Source organism: Rhinolophus hipposideros (assembly GCF_964194185.1).
Source record: "Rhinolophus hipposideros genome assembly, chromosome: 7".
Taxonomy (NCBI): Eukaryota; Metazoa; Chordata; class Mammalia; order Chiroptera; family Rhinolophidae; genus Rhinolophus; species Rhinolophus hipposideros.
In genome coordinates, this window is record NC_138053.1 from 89774165 (window position 1) to 89794278 (window position 20114).

Sequence of the window (20114 nt, forward strand, 5' to 3'; positions counted from 1 at the left end):
GTCCAAGGTCCCCAGCTAGTTGGTGGCAATGCCACGTCTCCAGACTTCTAGTGCAACCCTCTTTCGTTGGTCTCACTTTCAAATTGTTACCTCTCTGAAGCTCTAGTTTTAACTTTCTGTGCACGTTTAAATGAATGCTTATGCTATTATAGTTTTTAAAATATAATAAATATGTAAGTTTAAAACTTCCTGGAATATTTTTTCTTCGAACTGACTTGGTCAGCATTTGACCTTGGTTGAGCTAGTGCATTTCACATTGACTTCACTTTTTCATACGTTGTATTGGACAGACAGCGTTTAGTTGACGATGGCCTTTTACTACATACGATCTTTTAAACTATATAAGGCAGGTGAGGCCTCTGGCTAATTCACCTTTGCCCAGGACAGTGTCTGGTGGAAGACCAGTTCTCAATAGCCTGTCAATCAGAGGACGGATAGAGGAGCAACTATTGGTTTAGGACCTCTGCTTGCTTTGCACGTTTTGGTTTTCCAAAACTGTAGCTATTTCTTCCTAACTGTCTTCTGTACTCTGGAATGATAATTGTGCATTTGGTCTTTTTCTATTTCTGGTAATATATTGAGAAATGATGGGATTGGAATAGTGAGCAGAACTTGCGTCCTGGATCAGAAAGCTACCAAGCAGAATAAGGCATGGGGCATGTCTTATGCTCATGTGATAGGGCAAGTTATCGTGCTAAGCTTTGGGGATTAAAAAAAATTAAAAAGAATAAGACCCAATCACTGCCCTTCAGGAACTTGTGCTCTGATGGGAAGAAACTGATATAAATAAGTGATTTCACTACAGCTTGCCAAATGGTACCATAGAAATGTGTATGTGTATAGCTCAGAGAAGGTGGTAGTAGATGATCAAGAAAGAACCAAGACAATATTTCATAGAGAAAGTGGCATGTGATAATGAGTTCAAGAATATGCGGGAATGCCGCTGGCATGGGGCGGGGGGAGGGTACAGAAAAACATAGATGTTTGGAAAAACAAGGATAAGTAAGAAATGGAAGGTATGCTTACAAGGCAATGGGATTTGCTAAGGGACATGAAGGAGCTAGAGAAAGACCATGGAAGGGAACTGACATTTATTGAGAAAGACTGATTGGTGTGTGATCCTCGGAGAAGCCCAAGACGCATTTTCTCTGGGGAAGCCGAGGCTTAGAGCTGTTGAGTGACTTGCCAAAGAGACTTTAGCTCTGAACAACAGACAGGAATTGAACTTGAGTCTCCCTGGGTTCACTTCAGGATAGAATCCGAATGCCTGGTACAGGGTTGCACCTTAAGGGCTTTGTCCTGCGTGCGAAGACCTTTGGACTCAATCCTGTATGCAGTAGAGAAGTCTTCTGCAAGCCACAGAGTGACTGATGTGTGCTTTGAGAAAATCATGTGAATCGGGGATTTGATTCACGGTATGGAGGTGTTTGTCAGGTGTCAGCAAGGGTACTCTGTAAAGGGCCAGGGAGTACATTCGTCAGGCTTCGTGGGTGACACCGTCTCTGTAACAACCACTCAGCTCAGCCCTTGGCGTGCGGACGCTCTCATGATGCACAAACGACCCGCTGGGCTGAGTTCCAATAAAACTTTATTTACAAAAAACAGGCAGCAGGGAAGATGTGGGGGCCGTAGTTTGCTGACACCTGCCCTGGACTGAGAGGCTGGCCTGGGAGTGGATAAAGGGCCCTGTTCACATTAGAGGCCCTCCTTCCTTTGTATCCTCTTCCCCACTGTCCGGCGGACGTTGCTCCATCTTTGAGTTTCCCTGCCCCTGATTCATTGACCTCTTTTTTTCTCCTGGATCATTGGTGTTCTCATTCAAAACTTTCTAGTATGTCTCATCTTTAAAAAAAAAAAACAGCTTTGGTTCCACACCCCCCCTTACTTACCCCACGCGACCCCCCCCCCCCCGCCCGTCTCCACGATGCTCCATCACTCTGGATTTCTTCCTCGTCCTCTGGGCACCTCCTCCTCTTCTAACCAACCTGCCTTTCCTTCTCAGGTCTTCACGACCCCCCAGACTTAAGCGCTTCCCCCCCCCCATTTCTCCTCTGAGTTCCACACGTACATCGATGTTCCCCTCAGGTGTCATCACAGAGATGTCTCCTGGGCATTGCAGGGGTGGCATGTCCTACATTCATTCTAATTTTCTCCCAGAAATGGGCCCCTCACGCTCCTCATTCTCAGCAAGTGGACTCTCCCTCTTCTGAGGTCCCAAGCCGGCCTGAGATCAACGTGTCATTCTTGGATCTAGAAAGCATCTCCCCCCAAATGAAGGTAAAAGTACATGAAGTGTACTGATCTGACCTCTGCAGCTTGATGAGTCTGACAAATGTGTATACCTGTGGACCAACACCCAGCTCATCGTGCTAGCAAGCTGCCCGGCCCTCTGGAGTCATTGCCCACGGTCCCTGTCACTTATCAGCCACCCTCCTGACTGGGGCCATTAGCTGTCCCTTCCTTTCTCCATCCACAGGCTGTCCTGAGGCTTCTCACCTCTGCTGCCCTCTCATTACCCTTCCGCCCTCCCATCTCGTCTCCCCGCTTTCTCTCTCGGCTCCCTCTGTCCTTTCTCCACGCTCCATACTCCACCCAGAGTGGTTCCTTAAAACCTTGAACCTGACTGTGCCACCTTCCTGCTTAAAAATGGTCTTAGGACTTTCATTGTATCTACAAAAAAATTCTCAAAACTTTTAATGTGGCCTATGGAACCCCACATCAGTGCTTTGGGTTGGTTTTCTTTCCTTCATTTTCACTATGATCTTTATAAAAGGTTTTTTTAACAGTATAAGCTCATTTCAGTTCCTTTGGCTGAACATGTTTTCTCCGAAGTCCTTGTTTGTGTTTGCAATCGTGTTGGCGCCAAGGGTTAGGACTGTAATTGCCCTGGGCTAATGAGAAAAATGTAGGACTGTATCTGTAAGTGATGTGTTTGCTCTAAGTGACGGTGAAATAACATCGTAATTGCTGCACGAGTTACTCTTTTACAGGGACTGGAGTTAGGCAGGAGGTGGAATAGATGAGTCACCACACGGCCCATGGTAGAATAGGAGGGCCAGGCTCAAGGGAGAAGCAGGAAGGCTGTCGCGGTGCAAAGAGCTCTTCAGTTTGCGTAAAACGACATCAATCAGAGAGCTACATGAGTCTTGGTAACTTGGCTTTTATTGGTGGTGTATTTTCTTTGTCTTTAATTCTTAAATTTGTTTTGGCTTTATAGTTCTATAATTATGATAAAAGAAGTGTATACCTAGTGTTATTTATATATATAAATATATTAAAAATGTTGTTATATATGCTACACATTATATAGCATATGTTATTTAATCCACCAAGCAGTTAATTCTGACACTATCTACCTGGAGATCACATCAAATCCCACAGGTTCAGGGCTCAGCCCTACGAACCTTCCCCCCACCAGCACCCCCCACTTCAGATGCCAATCGCCAGCATATCCAAGTTGTCACCTGTGCTTGTGATCGACCAGCCATAGGTTGGCGGTTCCAAGCACCCTCTCCTTGGGTCCCATTAATTTGCTGGAGCAGCTCACAGAACTCAAAGAAACATTTCACTTTCCAGGTTGCCAGAGAGAAGAGATGTCTCGGGAAGGGGTTCAGAGCTTCCACGCCCTCTCCAGGCGGCCACTCGCCCAGCACCAACACGTGTTCACCAACCTGGAAGCTCTCCGAACCCCATCCTTTTGGGGTTTTATGGAGACTTTATGACATAGGCACCACTGATTAAATTCTTGGCCGTCGGAGACTGAACTCAGTCTCTAACCCTTTTCCCCTCCGCAGAGGGAGTGGGAGAAACTGAAAGTTCCAACCCACCAATCAGTGGTTGGTTCCTCTTGCAGCCAGCCCCCCAATCCTGGGGGGAGGGTAGGCGAGGAACTTTCCAAAAGTCACCTCATTAATAGAAGAGACCTTTATTGCTGTCATCACTAAGGAAATCCGAAGGGTTTTAGGAGCTCTGCCAAGACAAAGACCAAGAATATATTTCTTATTATTATATAAACCACAATATCACTCGTATATAACATGCAGCATATAATGTATTATAGATGGCATATATGTCATTATAATGACGGTTAATTTGAAAGTGTTGGGGGGGGCGCGTTGTGATTCATGATCTTCCCCCCCCACTCCCCTATTTAAAAAGACCAGTTCCATTCTTGACTGGAAAACAGTGGCGCCCCATTCCCATGGGACCCCATTCCCAGTCCAGGCTGCTTTTCCTTCTTCCGAGGCAGCCAGGAGTTTCCTCTTGCAGCGTCTCCCGCCCCCCCTTCAGTTTTCACCCAGTTAACTCCCATGCATGTCTTTATATTTCAGTCTAAATGTCGTTTTCCTGGAGCAATCTCTACTTGACCCCGGACCACTCTCTAAATTATCTCCTGAGATCTGTATTGGACAGCACTAGCCATCATTTGTGACTCTGTTTGATGCCTCTTTCTTCTGTGGGATCATAGACAAATGCCCTCCGTGGCCGTTTTGCTCACGACGTAGTGTAGCCCGATGGGTAGTAGACACACGATTATTGAGGGAGGGGAGGAATCCCTGCAGAGATGCTCCTTGTCCATGGCTCCAAAGGTCACAGTGCTTTGACCCTCAATAAATTGTCTTTGTGGGGAATGTTAAAGTCACAGGCGGGTCGGGGAGGAGGACAGGGTTAGATAAAAGCCTACGACCTGCTACCTGGATATCAATGTCTGGGGCCATCGGCATAGTGCTGCATTTTAACAACTTGTGAGTTGTTTTTACTCTTTGCCTTGTTCGTGTAACATTTCCATGGCCCCAGATAAGGTAGCTGCCACTTCTTATCTCCTGGTGCAGTCCTAGCCGAATTACTTGAAACTGCCTTCAAGAGTGGTAGTTCCCAAAGCTGGCTTCAGAGTAGAATCATCTGGAAAATTTTTAAAAATACTGATGACTGAGTTCTCCCCTTACAGGCTCAGACCAGGGAACTATTAGGTGGCTTTACCGTGCAGCCGAGCCTAGAACCACTGTTGCAGAGCACTGTGCAAATCTGAGTGTTATTTTTGTTTCAAGTTTTACTAATATATCAAAAAAGACATACTTAAAGGACGTGCTTGAAGACAGGCTGCTCCAATGAGAAAAACTGTGTCTGAAGGGTCATACGGACCGAGGGCCATGACGGATTAAAGACAATGAGTCCTGCGTTTTCCTCTCCTCGACCCAGTCTTTGCTGTTGAGTTTGACCAGTGTCTTCTCCGAGACTGTATTTTGTCATGTTATGCTGGCTCATTGCTATAAAACAGCCCTCACAACTCGGGGGTGTAACACAGGCATGTGTATTTCTTGCTCATTTCACAGCCCCACCGGGGAAGCTGAGAGACTTGACTCCACAGATTACTTGTTTTGGAGACGAGTCATCCATAAGGTACCTAGATGGCAAGCATGGCACATAGAACCCACAGGACCAACAAGGGGCATTTTAGCCACCAGACGTGGACATGGCACGTGTCTGGCTCAGTTGTTTAACTGCTCCTTTATTCAGTCGGCCACATGCAGTCCCTGTACTGTGGCTGTCCCACTATAAGGGAGGGTGAAATGTCGTCTGCTTCTGTGTCCCGAGGATAAAGAGGTGGGGTGGGGGACCCATGATGTTATTTCTGCCTCACATGTTTTAACCACAGAACTTATCCCTTTACGTGCTGTTTGCTTTAACATTATTCAGTCAACAACTGCTAGGTAGATGTATATAATTTTTAAATATCAACAATTACTTACATCTCTTCTTGCAATTTTATCTTAGTTTCTATGTTCCTCATCCAATGCATCCTTGCTGAACACCTCTTGTGTGCCCGCCACTGTGCTAGGCCGCTGCCCGTTAGGCAATGGTGACTGCTAAGCCTCTGCTGGGAAGATTCTGGTTACTGATAACAGAAAACCCAGGCAGAGTTGGCCTAACTTGCAGAGGCCTTTATTATCTCAGACAACATGAGGCAGGGCAATTTCAGGGTTATGGATTCAGACACTCCCGCTGGAGGCTTCTCTGATTTTCTTGGCTCTCACTTTACGATCTCAAGATAGGTGTGGATTCCCAGGTATTTGTTGTCTGCAGGAAGGGAGTGCGTTTTTGCCTGTTTTCTTGTGTGCGTGCAAACCTGCCCAGGAGCCCTCAGCACACTTGACTTTAAGTCTCTAGATGACAGCCTGACACTGGCCCACAGCCACGCCTATCACTTGCAAAGGGAATGGAATTGCTGCCCTTGGCCCAGACTGATGGAGATTCCCCCTGGGCCTGTACCCCGCAGGGCACGGAAGGTGTCACTTCTGAGTACTTCTTGTCCTTTATTACATGTGCTTTAAAAAGGGGATTTTTAAGCACCAAGGTTTCCGGTCCAATCCCCACATGGGCCACTGTGAGCTGTGCCCTCCTTAAAAAAAAGGAGGGGGATTTTGCTGAAAACATGGTGAATGATTAAATTCACCATGTTTTTCGAAAAATTCCTCTGTCATAGTAACTTCCAGATCTTGGCACTCTATGAGGTCTTCTTTACAACCTGTGTGGAGCTCACCTGTTTTATCCCACACATTTAGCGATGATTAACTTGCTGCCTTGTGATATTGTTGGTATTGCTGTACGGTTCCTATGTCCTTGGTTTGCTTTTCTTCTAAGTTCCCTGCCTTTTTTACTACCTCTATTCTCCCCTAGTACCACGCACGCCGCCTTACACAATAGTGATTTTCTCCTTCCAAATCTCTCCCATCTTTATACCTTGCTCTCCATCACCAGCCCATTTGTACTTGTCCAGGACCTACCATCACGCGCCTGGATTGGAACAACAGCTGTCTCCAGAGGGACCCCTCACTCCTGGAGCATGACCTCCAGAGCTGTGTTCTTTCCAGGCGACCTTGATGAGCTGTCTTTGCCTTCCATCTCCCCCGGCTGCCTCTGAACCATCAAACTCGGTCCGTTATCCCTTTCTTCTCTAACGCCTCTACTCTCATCCCACTGGCCTAACCAGAATCCCCCTCCCTTACTCAACTTCCCAAGCTCCGCTGGCTTCTGTGCTCTCGCTCACACGGTCATCTTACCCCCAGTCCTTCCCCAGTCTTCCCTTTTGTCTGGCTAGTGTTTGCCAGTCCTGTTTGTCCCAGCTGTTCCTTCTTTCCTTCTCGCGTTGCCCACCCCCCTGTGTTGCTTTGTTGGCTTTTCCTTAGACGCCGCCACCAAAGCGGGGTCTCTGTAGGACTGTGGATTCAGACAGATCTGGTGTTACGTTGTGACTCAGAAGCTGAGCCACTGCCTCCTCCTCACGGGACGGTCGTGCGAATAAAACAACTCAATGACAGCCGAGTGCCCGCGGGTTCTTCCTTCGTCCCTCAGTATTTATGAACGATTGCATTTATGTGCACATGTACCTGCTTTTCGTTTCCCACGTCCTGCCGACATGTTTCTTCATGTAATAAATTTTGCCTGCGAGCCTGCCTCCTGCCCGGCGCTGTTCGGGTACCTGGGATGCTCCTCGTGAGCAAAACAAAGGTCCCTGCTCTTGCAGACCTTCGTCCCACAAAGACACCATCCACCTGATTACCTTAACTTCGTAAAGGTAGTTCTGTGTACCAAGAAGGGGCATTCATGACACCAGAAACACAGTGGCCAGCGGACAAAGGATTTCTACTTCCCTCAAACACAGCTCTTGAAACAGGCATTTTGAGCTGTTTTCCTCACCTTTCAACAGTTGTGTAGTGGATGCATTGCAGTGACCTTGGCCAAGCTGGGTTTTGTTTTGTTTTGTTTTTAATTATACTTAGAAGCACAAACGTCTGCATTTTTGTCTTTCAGTGGTGAAAGTGGGGCAGGTAAAACCGAAAGCACTAAATTGATTCTCAAGTTTTTATCCGTCATCAGTCAACAGTCTTTGGAACTGTCTTTGAAGGAGAAGACATCCTGTGTTGAACAAGCCATTCTTGAAAGCAGGTATTTCGTTATTGTGTTTCTCGTTTCCAACTAATAAGATTCACTTTCCTCTCTGCATGGCTTATTTGAGGAAGACTTAAAATTAGTGTTTTCTCTTTTTTTTCTTTTTTTTTGGCTTCTCTTTTACCGTTAAGGAAAAGTCTTGACATGCATATAGCAATTTCTAATAACACTCGGACCCTGGGCCAGGTTTGAGTTGGTGAGGGAGTGGTTCTGAGGACCATTCTGCAGCCGCCTTCTACCCGAGAATCCTTGGCTAGCTTTTTGGAGGCCTTGTTATCGTTAGAAATTTCAACCTCCGGCCACCTGTAACAGTGGGCTTAGCACGGAGATGGGCGAGGCTCTGTTCAGCCCTTTGGAAACACCATAAAGCAAACGACATTTTTGTAACCTCGTGTGGCAGAGGATCAATGATGCGTTCGATGGCAGTAACCTCAGGACTTTGAAAGAGGGCTGTGTGGTCAGGTATCTGAAGTTTTATTTAAAATATGCAGTTAGTTGCCCAGTGTCTGCCTCGTGCCTTATAAGATTTTAGAACTGATGAGAACTTTACAGGTCCTACTGTGTGGAAATTAGTCCAGGGGTCTGCAGGCTGCAGTCTGATACCTATATCCTGCAGCCTGTTTTTGGTGGTGTTTTTGATGTTTTTTTTAAAAATATGTATTATTCAAACTTTATTTTTTTAATTGTAATAAAATACACATAACACAAAATTGATAACTTTAAACATTTTTCATTAAGTACCTTCACACTGTTGTGCAACTGTTTCCACCATTTATCTCCAGGATGTTTTCATCTTCCTCCAGCAGCCTGTTTTTCTAAATGAAATTGTATTGGAACACAGACACTCATTTGTTTACATATCGTTTGTAGCTGCTTCAAACTTTAGCAGCAGATCTGAGTGGTTGCAACGGAGACACCCCCCCACACACACCCCATTGACCACAAAGCCAAAAATATTTATTATCTGTTCCTTCACAGAAAAAATTTACTGACCTCTGATTTAGTCTGACAGCGTGGTAGAGTTGGAGAAGACCCAAAGAAGTTAAAAGAGCTGCTCCCAGGACGTACAACGAATGGGTGGATTTTCCATGACTGGAACTTCTTCTGTTCCTAGAATTTAAATGGGGGCTTTTTCTGTGTGATCCCTGACTCATGTACACAAACCCAAGCTGAGTTGCACAGGGACGAGCCACCACCGTGGTCTCCTCAACTCGGTCACCTCCTGTGCCCGCACAACCAGCTGTGCGATCGATCTCTCCTTCAGGGTGGATGGATGTGCACAATAAACCCGTTTCACGAAGTGCTTTGGAAATCTGGCTCATCCTTAAAGAACCATAATCACCCTAAGTCCTTTCGATTTCAGATTTTTCTTGCAATCGTATGTTTTGACATTTGTGAGGAACATTCTTGCCGTTTTTAGATCTACCCTGATTCACACTCGCCGCTGTCGTCACTTCTTTCACAGCCCCATCATGGAAGCTTTTGGCAACGCGAAGACAGTGTACAACAACAATTCCAGTCGCTTTGGGAAGTTTGTTCAGCTGAACATCTGTCGGAATGGGAATATTCAGGGCGGAAGAATTGTAGATTGTATCCTGTTTCGTTTAGTTTTTATCCGTAGTATTTGACTCAGTACGTAGACACTGTTCTCATCAGGACCTATGAAGAATACAAAACATTTCTGTCTGGTTCTACCTAGTTATTGCTGTCATATGACTGTTTTAGCAGTTCATTATTCTATGAGATAAAGAACTGTGTTTCTTTTGGAAAGCGCTGCTAATTATTCTAGGAGATAAAGAACCGTTTTTCTTTTGGAAAGCTCTACTATCATGCCCCTAATCTGAAAAACTGGATTTATCATCAAACATCAGGTGTTCGTTGTTTGAAATCACTTCTGTCAACTAGTACCTCCTAGGGCACCACTGCGTGTCATGTTTGAAATTGGATTTAGGTGAAATAGTCTGTCCTTTTGGGCTTATCTTTTAGTAATTATTTCAGTAACAAAGAATAGAAAATTAAAGACTAATTAAGCGGGTTATATCCTGGTTTTGTTCCTTGACTCACCATTGCTTTTCATGTGAAGATTTATTAGAAAAAGTAAGTAAACGTGATTTACTTCACATTTTCTTCCACAATAACAATTTTTGGAAATTATCAGTGTGTGTTAATTAAGGAGGGGAAACACCTCTGATTAGAGATCTGATTTATGTCCACAGAACCGAGTAGTAAGGCAAAATCCGGGGGAAAGGAATTACCATATATTCTATGCACTACTGGCGGGGCGAGGTCATGAGCAGAGAGGTGAGTGAATGGTACCACAGCCCAGAAATGCCCGTTCGCAAGCAACTCATTTTTCCTTTAAAAACCACTAGGATATGAGAAGACATCTGCTTGGACTCTGTTGATTTTCCACCAATCAAAACAACATGTACAAGAGTACCGGAAAATGTTGGGTTCATTTTAGGGGCAAATAATGTAAAGGGAAAATCATCAATAGAGAAATCTTCAATTTTTGATTTGGTTGGAATCTTCGTACTTTCCTGATTTAAAGGATACTTACTAAAATACTTACAATGTATTACTACTTTTGGTTTTACTTTTAAACCACAACCGAATGGTTTAAAAACCGAATAAAGCTAATTTCTGAACATTTGATTTTTAAGAGAAAACAATCAAAACAGGATCCTCATTGATTACTTTTTTTCAGTAACATTTTCTACCATCCCATTTAGTTTAATTAAATTCTGTTTTCCCTGAATTAATTGAGAACTCTATAGGGGACTATTAGCATAGAATTATTTATGTACTTTATTTTAACGTCACAAAGTGAAAACTCAGATTCGGTTTTATCCTGGCCAGTCAAGTATTGATGTTGTTTTTCTTTTCATTTTTGTAGAAGAATTTTATTTATCTGTGCCAGAAAACTACCACTACTTGAATCAGTCTGGATGTGTAGAAGACAAGACAATCAATGATCAGGAATCCTTTAGGGAAGTTATTGTAAGTTACTTTCTTATTTTTCCTTCTCTTGAGTGCCCCCCCCAAAAAAAAAGTGGTTTCATTTTTTGTTTCGAAATGTTAAAAAAATAAAAACAGAAGTGATTACATTTGCACCACAGTGTGAGAATAGCATTTTAAATGTTCTTTCCCAATTTTATTATGGCTTCTTAGACTTCTCTCACAACTCAAACTTTCTCCATTCACTATTTATTTATTACCCTCTTTGCTGAAAGATCGAGTCTTAGAATAAGTATGAAAACTCATTCTTCTTTTTGATGAGTTGCGGAAAAGAAGACTTGTCTCCGGATGTTTTTTTTTTTTCCTACCTTGTTTTCTTTTTGCTTCTTTCTTGAAGCTAGAGCACACTGCTTTGTGACAGAAAGGACGTTGTTCCTGGTGACAGACTCCTAATTATCCAGGTGGTGGTTTCCCTGTGGTGAAACCCATTAGCGGGTTGGCCACTAGGGTGCAGTGGACATCAAGGCCTCCCTTTTCACCCTGGTGCCTGGAGAAGATACCCTGGTGGCTTTCCTCTGCTTTCCTGCTGGGGCATCATTTTCTGATTCAGAATTGTTCTTCTTATAGCTACAAGTTAACTTTTGGAGCTCGGCCTAGTTTCAGTGATTCTAACTTTTATTTCTAGATTGAAATGATAGGTTTTGGCATTTGAAATTTGGTCTTATGATGAAAGGATATATCGTCAGAAAGGAAGAAAAATTAATACATATCATTGACATAACCAATATACACAACGAACTTATAAGTATCCTATTTATAGTATTCTTATAAGTATCCTATTAAGTATCCTTAATATTTGCTTTTCAGTTACTTTTTAGTGTTCACCCATCAGAAATGTCAATGACAACCAAGCTGACGTTTATTGTAATCAGGGACATATAATTTTTGTTGTTATTTAACCTTCGGGAAATTCTAAATAGTATAGTCAAAAAAGAAACAAAAATAAATGTGCAACTTGTCAGAAAGGAGGAAGAATACTGTTTTCTGTAAAAAATAATATCCTTTCCCCCTAAACCTACGAAATCATGATTGGGGAATGGCTTAAATAATTTTTTATATCCATAAAATAATACATGCTCAATTGTATTTAATAATATGGAAAAACTTGCTTATTACCTAAGTAAGGAAGCAGAACGAGGCATTGTAATCTTTTTATTTAAAAAATAAGATGTGTGTGTGTGTGTGTGTGTGCGCGCGCATATATATGTATGTGTGGCAGAAAAATATTGGAACAAAATATACCAAAAATCTTACCTCATGAGGCAGAATTCTAGAATCTTATTCTTTATCATTCTCTCTGTTATATTTTTACAACAAATATGTCAACTTTGATGATTATCGTATGATTATATGCCTGTAGACGTAATTTCTATAATACAGGCATTTAACCGTAAGTGCCCCTGTCAGTACCACCCAGCCCATCTTTCTGCCTTATGCAGCATTCTATAACGAGGAGTGACACAGAAAGGGTTAAAAAAAAACCCACGAAACTCTTCTGACCGAAGTTGGTTTTATGTATGGAACATGTGTTTGAGCGCCTGTGGAGCCGGCAGGGAGCAAGCCACATCATTTCTGCCTTCTGCTGAAGAAGTGACAAGGACTGACAGATTACGCTGTTGTTTTTTATGTAATGTGTCTCAATACATCCTTCCAACAGCAAATACAATTTCAATGTGTATCTTCATACTTGAATTCCATGAAGTTCCTTTTCCCAGAGGTCTGGGGATTGAAGGAAAAAGAGCAGCATTCTGTTGGGGCTAACGGACAGACGTTTGTTTGCAGAATGGGTCAAAATGTTAATGGAGAGAAATTATTTCTATGAACATGTATGAACATGTCACCTCTGGTGGTCATTTCTAGCGACTGAAAAAAAATCATTCTTTTTGTCAATTTTAATGTCAGTATATTCTGGCAGTAGGACTTTTTAAGAATTTTGCTTATTTCATTGAGAATGTATGTGTTTTTAGAATCCATCATTGGCATTCACTGACATCAATAAAAATAAGTACCTGTGAGGTATCCTGAACAGTTTCCGGGGGACAGTGACAATATCCTTAATTATCATAGCCATTTTTTATGCAGCCTCCCAAGTTGCACTATTAATTCTGCAGTCAGAACGAAAAACTATTTCAAGTCAATAGTAACAACTGATTCATTCTATTGCCTGCATTGACCTACCAGGATGGTGGCTGATGAAGTGTGTGTGTGAGGTGAGGTGAGTCTTGGAGCCATAATCTCCTCGTTCTCTTACTCCACAAATATTGAATGTTTACAGCATGCCTGGCTGTAGACCAGGATTTCCTCACCATATCGGCCTTACTGGGCATACCCATGGGTTTTTAATGGTGTGAGCCCATGTATATATTCATTCCTCATGAGTCAGATTTTATGAAGATTTCAAGTGCTGACTTTGTACCTCAGTTTTGCCAAGTTTGAAAACATCAGTCTCTTTCAGTGTTGGAAAACATGAGAGTATAAGCAAATTTTGTTATAAAATAACATACTATGGCCTAATATAACATAACATTTCATAATAAATTATTATCAGATTACTTCCTTAGAGTGTGCTATGCCCAGAGTAGCCTCCCCTTCCAGGGGAGGAATGCCATTTCTTCAAAGTTGACCTGCAGTCCTTTTGCTTCCTTGAATGACTCCTCTCCACCGCACTGCTGACTTCTGAGACCCTGAGCAGATGTCCCTTTTGGCAGTAAACTACCCTAAATTCACCCCCTCATCTTTCTAATGGGAGGAGCCTAGTTTCCTTTGGTCCTTAATGGTTGGGATTGTATCACATACCGGGGGTGCCAAAAAAAATGTATATGCGTGACTTGTATTCATTCTTTGTTATTGGTATATATTGAGTATTACAATTTTAATGCAGTTTTTACCTTTCTGAAAATGTACATGCAAAAAAAATGTGTATACATTTTTTGGCACCCTCTGTATTTGTCACCACCCCACATGCACTTTCACAAACACTTTTTATGTGCTTAACATGGACTTTATTGAAAATATTTTGTATAACTTTGTGCCAGCTTTATAACTAAATTGCTGTTGAGTGCTTCTGAACTATATTGAGTATTTCCCATGTTTTGTTTTGTTTTTTTCAGTCTTGAGCCATACTGTTGAGAAAAATAATTATAATTGTAATCAGCTTTAAAGTGGCTACTTTTGCCAAAAAGAGATTGCTACTAAGAAGATTATAAATAGGACAGTAAGAGGCAATGAATGAATGGAGGGTCTGGCTAGCAGTGTTAGCACCCACACCCACACCTAATTGGTTGCAGCCATTAAATTACTCCCTGGTATGATTAATGAAATTACCACTATCACCACTATCAGTCTTAACTAATTAATTCACTTGGGGTTAGACTTGAAAGTGAAGAAGTCACAAATTTATTAATGTAGTAAACACGTTTTATCTGTTTGCTTTCAGATGTCCGTATATAATCTTTGTAGGTATTCTCAAAACTTAACCAAGAATTTTTTCATGGGGCATCTTTGGGTATTTTTCATTTGACAGTTTGGGTGTTTTTCATTTGACTATAAACTTATTTTTTTAAAAATTGTTTCTTTTAATATTGTATAAAGTCCACGTTGATGACTTAAACAGTGAAGATTTTCATTTCTGTGTTCACTCTAAGATAAGTTTAGAAAATTTTTATAAATTAGTATTGAATATGTCTTGTATTATAAGAGGAAAACTTGAATCATAAGAAGGGACGATATTAACTTTTGTATGGCATAACACATAGGTGCTTTATAATTATTTTGCTGATGTCTGATTTGTTCCTTACCACTGTTTTAAAAATCTTTAGCGATATAAGTTATTCTGTAGTTGTTAGCCATATTTCTTTCCTTTTAGAATAAGTAAATTTAAATAATTGTTTTTCCACAGGCCTTTTTCATTTATTAACACTTGACTAATAATTCTTATTCTTTGCATCAGTTTCTGTTTGTACCCATGAAATGAGAGTCTTCTCACCCTTGATGACATAATTCATGGTCTTTTTATTTTTTGTAGTCAACGTTGAGACATAATGTGCATAAAGTAAAATGCTCCCATTTTGAAGTCTACCATTTTGATGAATTTTGAATTTACGTTCCCATGCATCCACAACGACAATCAAAATAAAGGACAGTTCTATACCTCAAAAGCTCTCTGCACCCCTTCTCAGACAATCTCAGCCACCCCGCCCCACCCCAAGCCCTAGGAGACCACTGATCTGCCTTCATTCACTATACATAGTATATAGATTTGACTTTGTAGAGTTTCATGTAAATGGAATTATACAGACTGTATTCTCTTGTGTCGAGCGTCTTGTCACCCATCACACACAACACAGTTCATTCCTTTTCTATGGAGTATGGTATTCCATTGAATACACAGCAATCTCTTTAGCCATTGACCCATTAATAGTCTGATTTGTTTTTGGAAAAATATGTCAACATTAAAAGCCATGATAGAAGGCAATGAGCCTACTCACACTAACATCGCAACTGTTTTCGATTTTGTAAATTTTCTTCCCGGCCTGATTTTCTTACAGTTACAAAAACACAATTTTTAGTTTTTACATAAAACATTCACAAATGTCTGTTTCTGTATAATGTTTATAATTTCCTTTGAAAACTACACACTAGTCCAACAACCTTATTTACTGTATTTGATTTGTCTAATTGTAGGATAGTTAGAATTTTTTTTTCGTCTGAAAAAGATAACACTGTAGTGACTATTTCACAAAACTTTCTTTGCTGTTGAAATTTTCCTTGGAACAAATTTTCAGCATTAAAATGGGAGATTACACAGGAGATTCTTTTTCTTTTTTTAAATATCCTTGGAAAGTAGTAGAGTTGGATGAGTAATAAGTTCCTAGACTTTGGGCTCATTGGGCCTGACTTAGATCTTGGTTGTGCAACTCTGAGAAAGTTACTTAACCTCTCTGAACATTATAAGACTGTACATATGTGGCCCAGCACTGTGTTGCCACATAATGTTCTCTTCCAAAAAGATTATAGTAATTTATAGTACCAATGACCAGTGCCTAAATATCCCCGTTTTACCAATTTTAGGTTTATCCTTCAGAAATTTTTTGCTAATTTAATTAAAGCAATCTCAGATTTTCTTTAATGTGCTTGCGTTTCATTTCTAGCAGGGAGAAGGTTTCTCTGTAGATTTACACTTCCTCCTGTAAGAAAGGCCTGTTTTATTTTTGTGGCTCATGGATCTCCTAGTAGAGTTCTTGCTCTTTCCCTTACAATTATTTCTTTTAATTCTGTTTCCCTATCTATTGTTTTTGCCCTTTGTTTCAACTTTTTTTTCCTTGTAAAGAAATTAAAACGTTTCACGTTTTAAAATCTCCAGTTGTTTCTGTTCGCAATTTCTGTTGCTTCAAAGTGGTACGTGATTTCTTCCTTCCCAGTCTCCTATGGACTTTGTAGTGATTTGGGGTCCAGGTTCTCTTTGTGGGTCTGCAGTACTGTCAACACTTTTGCCCTCAGTTGTGTGTTGGGGGGAAGGGGTAGCTTTTTCCCTGACAAGAATATGGCTTCTAAATCACGTTAGAAAATGAGTAAACCTTAGATACGATTCTAAAGATGCCTGACTACAGTTATTTGGATACATGTTGTTGGGATCAGCTCCGTAGGTGCCTGTTTATTTTTTCCCAAAACAGCATTATGTTAACTTCCATTGACTATCCAGAGGCCAAGACCGTAAAGCTTCTTTGGAAAAATGAAAAGTGGACGTGTGATGACTGTATGGGGAAGACAGGTCTAGACTCATTCATATGTTCCATCAATATCTATTATAAAAAGAGCAAAATGCTCTCCTGTCTATAAAGTTCCCGACAGACAATTTCATTCCACCTTTTGGATCCCTGCTGCATTTCACCGTGAAAACAAAGCCCCAGAGTTTACCCTGCAGGATGCTCGTGAAGTCTTACCCCACCCCCAAATTTTCCCGCCTCCCAGTTTTTTATGTGTAAGAAAATAATAAATGTTCCATTATGCTTTGATATCTGTAGAAAAAAGTATTTCTTTATCACCATCGTTACTGTGAGTCTCTTAGGCAATTCTTTTGTGGTGTAACTAGGAGGCTTATACGTTAGGCCGATATTTACTCGTCTTTTTATTTCCTCAATTGGGTTCTCTCTCAATTGCGTTCTACTGTTCTTTCTTAGTATCACGCTCTTTTACGTGTACCTGTGTAAGGCCTTTATCATGTAAAAGTGAGTGGTCATGCATCTATTTCTTGTTTCCTTGCCTTTTACAACAATATCTAATAATTTTACTGAGTGGTGAGCCTTTTTCATTTTCTTTAGTGGGAAGAAAAATGACATAAAAACAAATTAAACGCGTGTATTTTCTTCCAGACGGCAATGGAAGTAATGCAGTTTAGCAAGGAAGAAGTTCGGGAGGTTCTGAGGTTGCTCGCTGGTATATTACATCTTGGGAACATAGAATTCATCACTGCTGGTGGGGCGCAGGTTTCCTTCAAAACGGGTAAGATTGCCCTTTCTTTCCTTGGCTTTTTCCTCATAGGAAATTTAGACCTAAAATATTTACTGTCTGGCCTTTTGCACAGAGGGGTTTCTGATCCCTGGAATAGAGAGCTACAGAACTTTCTATCTGATGTGAACTGTTAATAAAGGGTAAAAACGTTTAAGACGTTATTACAGAATGGGATGGGGGGCTGTGTTCTCGTTCTTATTAAAAAAGCAGGAAAGTGGGCCAGATGAGAGATACGGGGAACAAGGATGAGATGCAGGAAAAATATTCTGAGTCGGGGTGTAGTGTCACCGTAGCTTTTCATAGTTACTGAGTGGTGGCACAGTGTAATGGTAAAGACCGTTTTCAAGCCAGAATGCCTCATTTATAGCCCAGTTCTGCCACAAACGGCTTCCTTGGATTATTTATCCCCTCAACTTGTGGTCTGTAAAGTACCTCAGCGATGTGGGCCATATGTGTTGATGTTTACCGCACTAGGAATTAAAACTGAGGCATTTAGAAAAATTCATTCCAAAATAACCATAATAAACCCATTGCATATTAAAATAAACATCATATTTTTATTTAAAAGACTGTTTTTAAAAGAAAATCAGTGAGGAGTGACATTGTCTGACATTCTTACAAATTTCTTTGATATCTAATGTAATGGAGGACAGCTAGATTCTCATATCTGCTTTGGCATTTGTTTTGTTGAGATACCTCATGTCATACAGCCACTGGAAAATATCATCTGTATACAGATTGAGGGTATGAGAGTAAAAAAGCAAATAACATCCTATTATTATTATTATTATTAAAAATAGTTACGATCTTGCAAACCTCTGACAGGGTCTTAGGGACCCCCTTATAGCTTTGGGGTGTCTGGACTGCACTTGGTCCAAACACAGGGTTCTCTGCAATTAACCTAGAATTCGATAAAAGAGGGACTAACTTACTAATGAAATGTGTGTTCCATAAATTCTGCCTGAAAGATTTAGGAAATTTAGGAAACTTCTGCCTCGCTCTTCATTTTCAGCCTTGGGCAGGTCTGCAGAGTTACTTGGGCTGGACCCAGCGCAGCTCACGGACGCTCTGACCCAGAGATCAATGTTCCTCAGGGGGGAGGAGATCCTCACACCGCTGAACGTCCAACAGGTACACGCATTTTGCCAGCGAAGCTTGTTTTCAGATTCATGGCTTTGATTCAAGCTTGTTTTCAGATCCATGGCTTCGATTCAAGCGAACCGTTTCAGTGAGTTTGGTGCGTGATCAAAATAAAGGTATCCAAGTTGAGAGGAGGAGATAAAGTTGTCGGATTATTTTCTAAGACACAGTGTAGCTGAGTCTTTTAGAAGATGGAGTGTGGTGCAGATGGCCTGGGTTTGAGGCCTGACTCCACTTATTACTGTCTGTTCCTGGGAAATTTGTTTGCCTTGCCTCAGTTTCCTCCTCTGTATGGCAAGGATAATTATCATACCTAATTGAACGATCTTGTAAGGATAATAAGAAAAAAAATCTACGCTAAGTGCTTAATGATTGGCACAGAATAAGAGCTAAGTAAACATTAACTATAATAATAATAATAATAATAATAATATTTATTATACATGAAAACAGTGCAACATTATGTTAGATTACTTACTTTTGCCTCTGGCACTGCCTTGAGCCAATTACATGCTCTGCCCCATCTAATATGTTTCTTGATTGGATAAGTAAAAAATGCTAACCATGTAGCATGAAGAAAACGTTTATGTGCACAAAGTAAAATATGAGAAGATGAAAATGAAAGACCTCAGTCTTAATTACTGTTTAAACCTGATAAAATCTGTAGCTGTATCTGTTCGGTCAGGTTCTTTCCTATAACGTGACATGTGAGGTTGATCTCTGGGCCTGATATTTAAAGGCATTCTTGGTAAATCTTACCGTAAAGTAAGTAAGTGAGCTCTAGTTGATCCTTTCTTTCAAGTCTGTGTTTTCCTACATGGTACTGATTTATGTACCATCGGGTGCACAGCTGCTATGCCTGTTTAGCATTGGTGTCTCCTGAGCGAGATAAGGATGGACTCACCTGTCTGGGCTGTGTGGGGTCAACTGGAAACGGTGAGCACGTGTCCTCTCCCCTCAGGCAGTAGATAGCAGAGACTCTCTGGCCATGGCACTTTATGCACGCTGCTTCGAGTGGGTCATCAAGAAGATCAACAGCAGAATCAAAGGCAAAGATGACTTTAAGTCGATTGGCATTCTTGACATCTTTGGATTTGAAAATTTTGAGGTATGCTTCTGACGAGTGGGACGTGTGAATTCTTTTCTGCCCCCTGATTGGGTGATCTTAAATCGCTTGTTCACAGACATTGATATTTCTCTCTGCAGATTTTTGTGTTGTTGTTTTTCTTCATCTTTATATATTAATTGTGAGAGCTTTATATATAATAGTAAAGATACGTGTCGAATGGTTTCTCCCCTTAGGTTAATCACTTCGAGCAGTTCAACATAAACTATGCAAATGAGAAACTTCAGGAATATTTCAACAAGCATATTTTTTCTTTAGAACAACTAGAATATAGCAGGTCAGCATTCACAGAATTCTATTTCAAAAAAAAAAATTTTTTTTTTTAATCAGCCACTAAATTAGATAGTTTTACAACTGTGTGTTCCTATAA

At 41.1% G+C, this 20114-nt stretch overlaps 2 protein-coding genes across 2 annotated transcripts in view; both read left to right on the plus strand.

Moving 5' to 3' along the window:
- Positions 1-9578, plus strand: part of LOC308499781 (unconventional myosin-X-like) — a gene marked incomplete at both ends in the record, with an annotated part of 116133 nt that extends 106555 nt beyond the window's left edge. The window contains 2 exon segments of the mRNA XM_081053614.1: positions 7813-7947; positions 9416-9578. Coding sequence (XP_080909740.1) covers positions 7813-7947; positions 9416-9578 — 298 coding nt within the window.
- A 575-nt stretch (positions 9579-10153) lies between these two features.
- LOC308499968 (unconventional myosin-X) overlaps positions 10154-20114 on the plus strand; it is an 86615-nt gene continuing 76654 nt past the window's right edge. The window contains exons 1-6 of the mRNA XM_081053987.1: positions 10154-10251; positions 10847-10950; positions 17340-17469; positions 18491-18609; positions 19580-19726; positions 19921-20021. Coding sequence (XP_080910113.1) covers positions 17346-17469; positions 18491-18609; positions 19580-19726; positions 19921-20021 — 491 coding nt within the window. The 5' untranslated portion in view covers positions 10154-10251; positions 10847-10950; positions 17340-17345. The remainder of the gene's footprint in view (positions 10252-10846; positions 10951-17339; positions 17470-18490; positions 18610-19579; positions 19727-19920; positions 20022-20114) is intronic.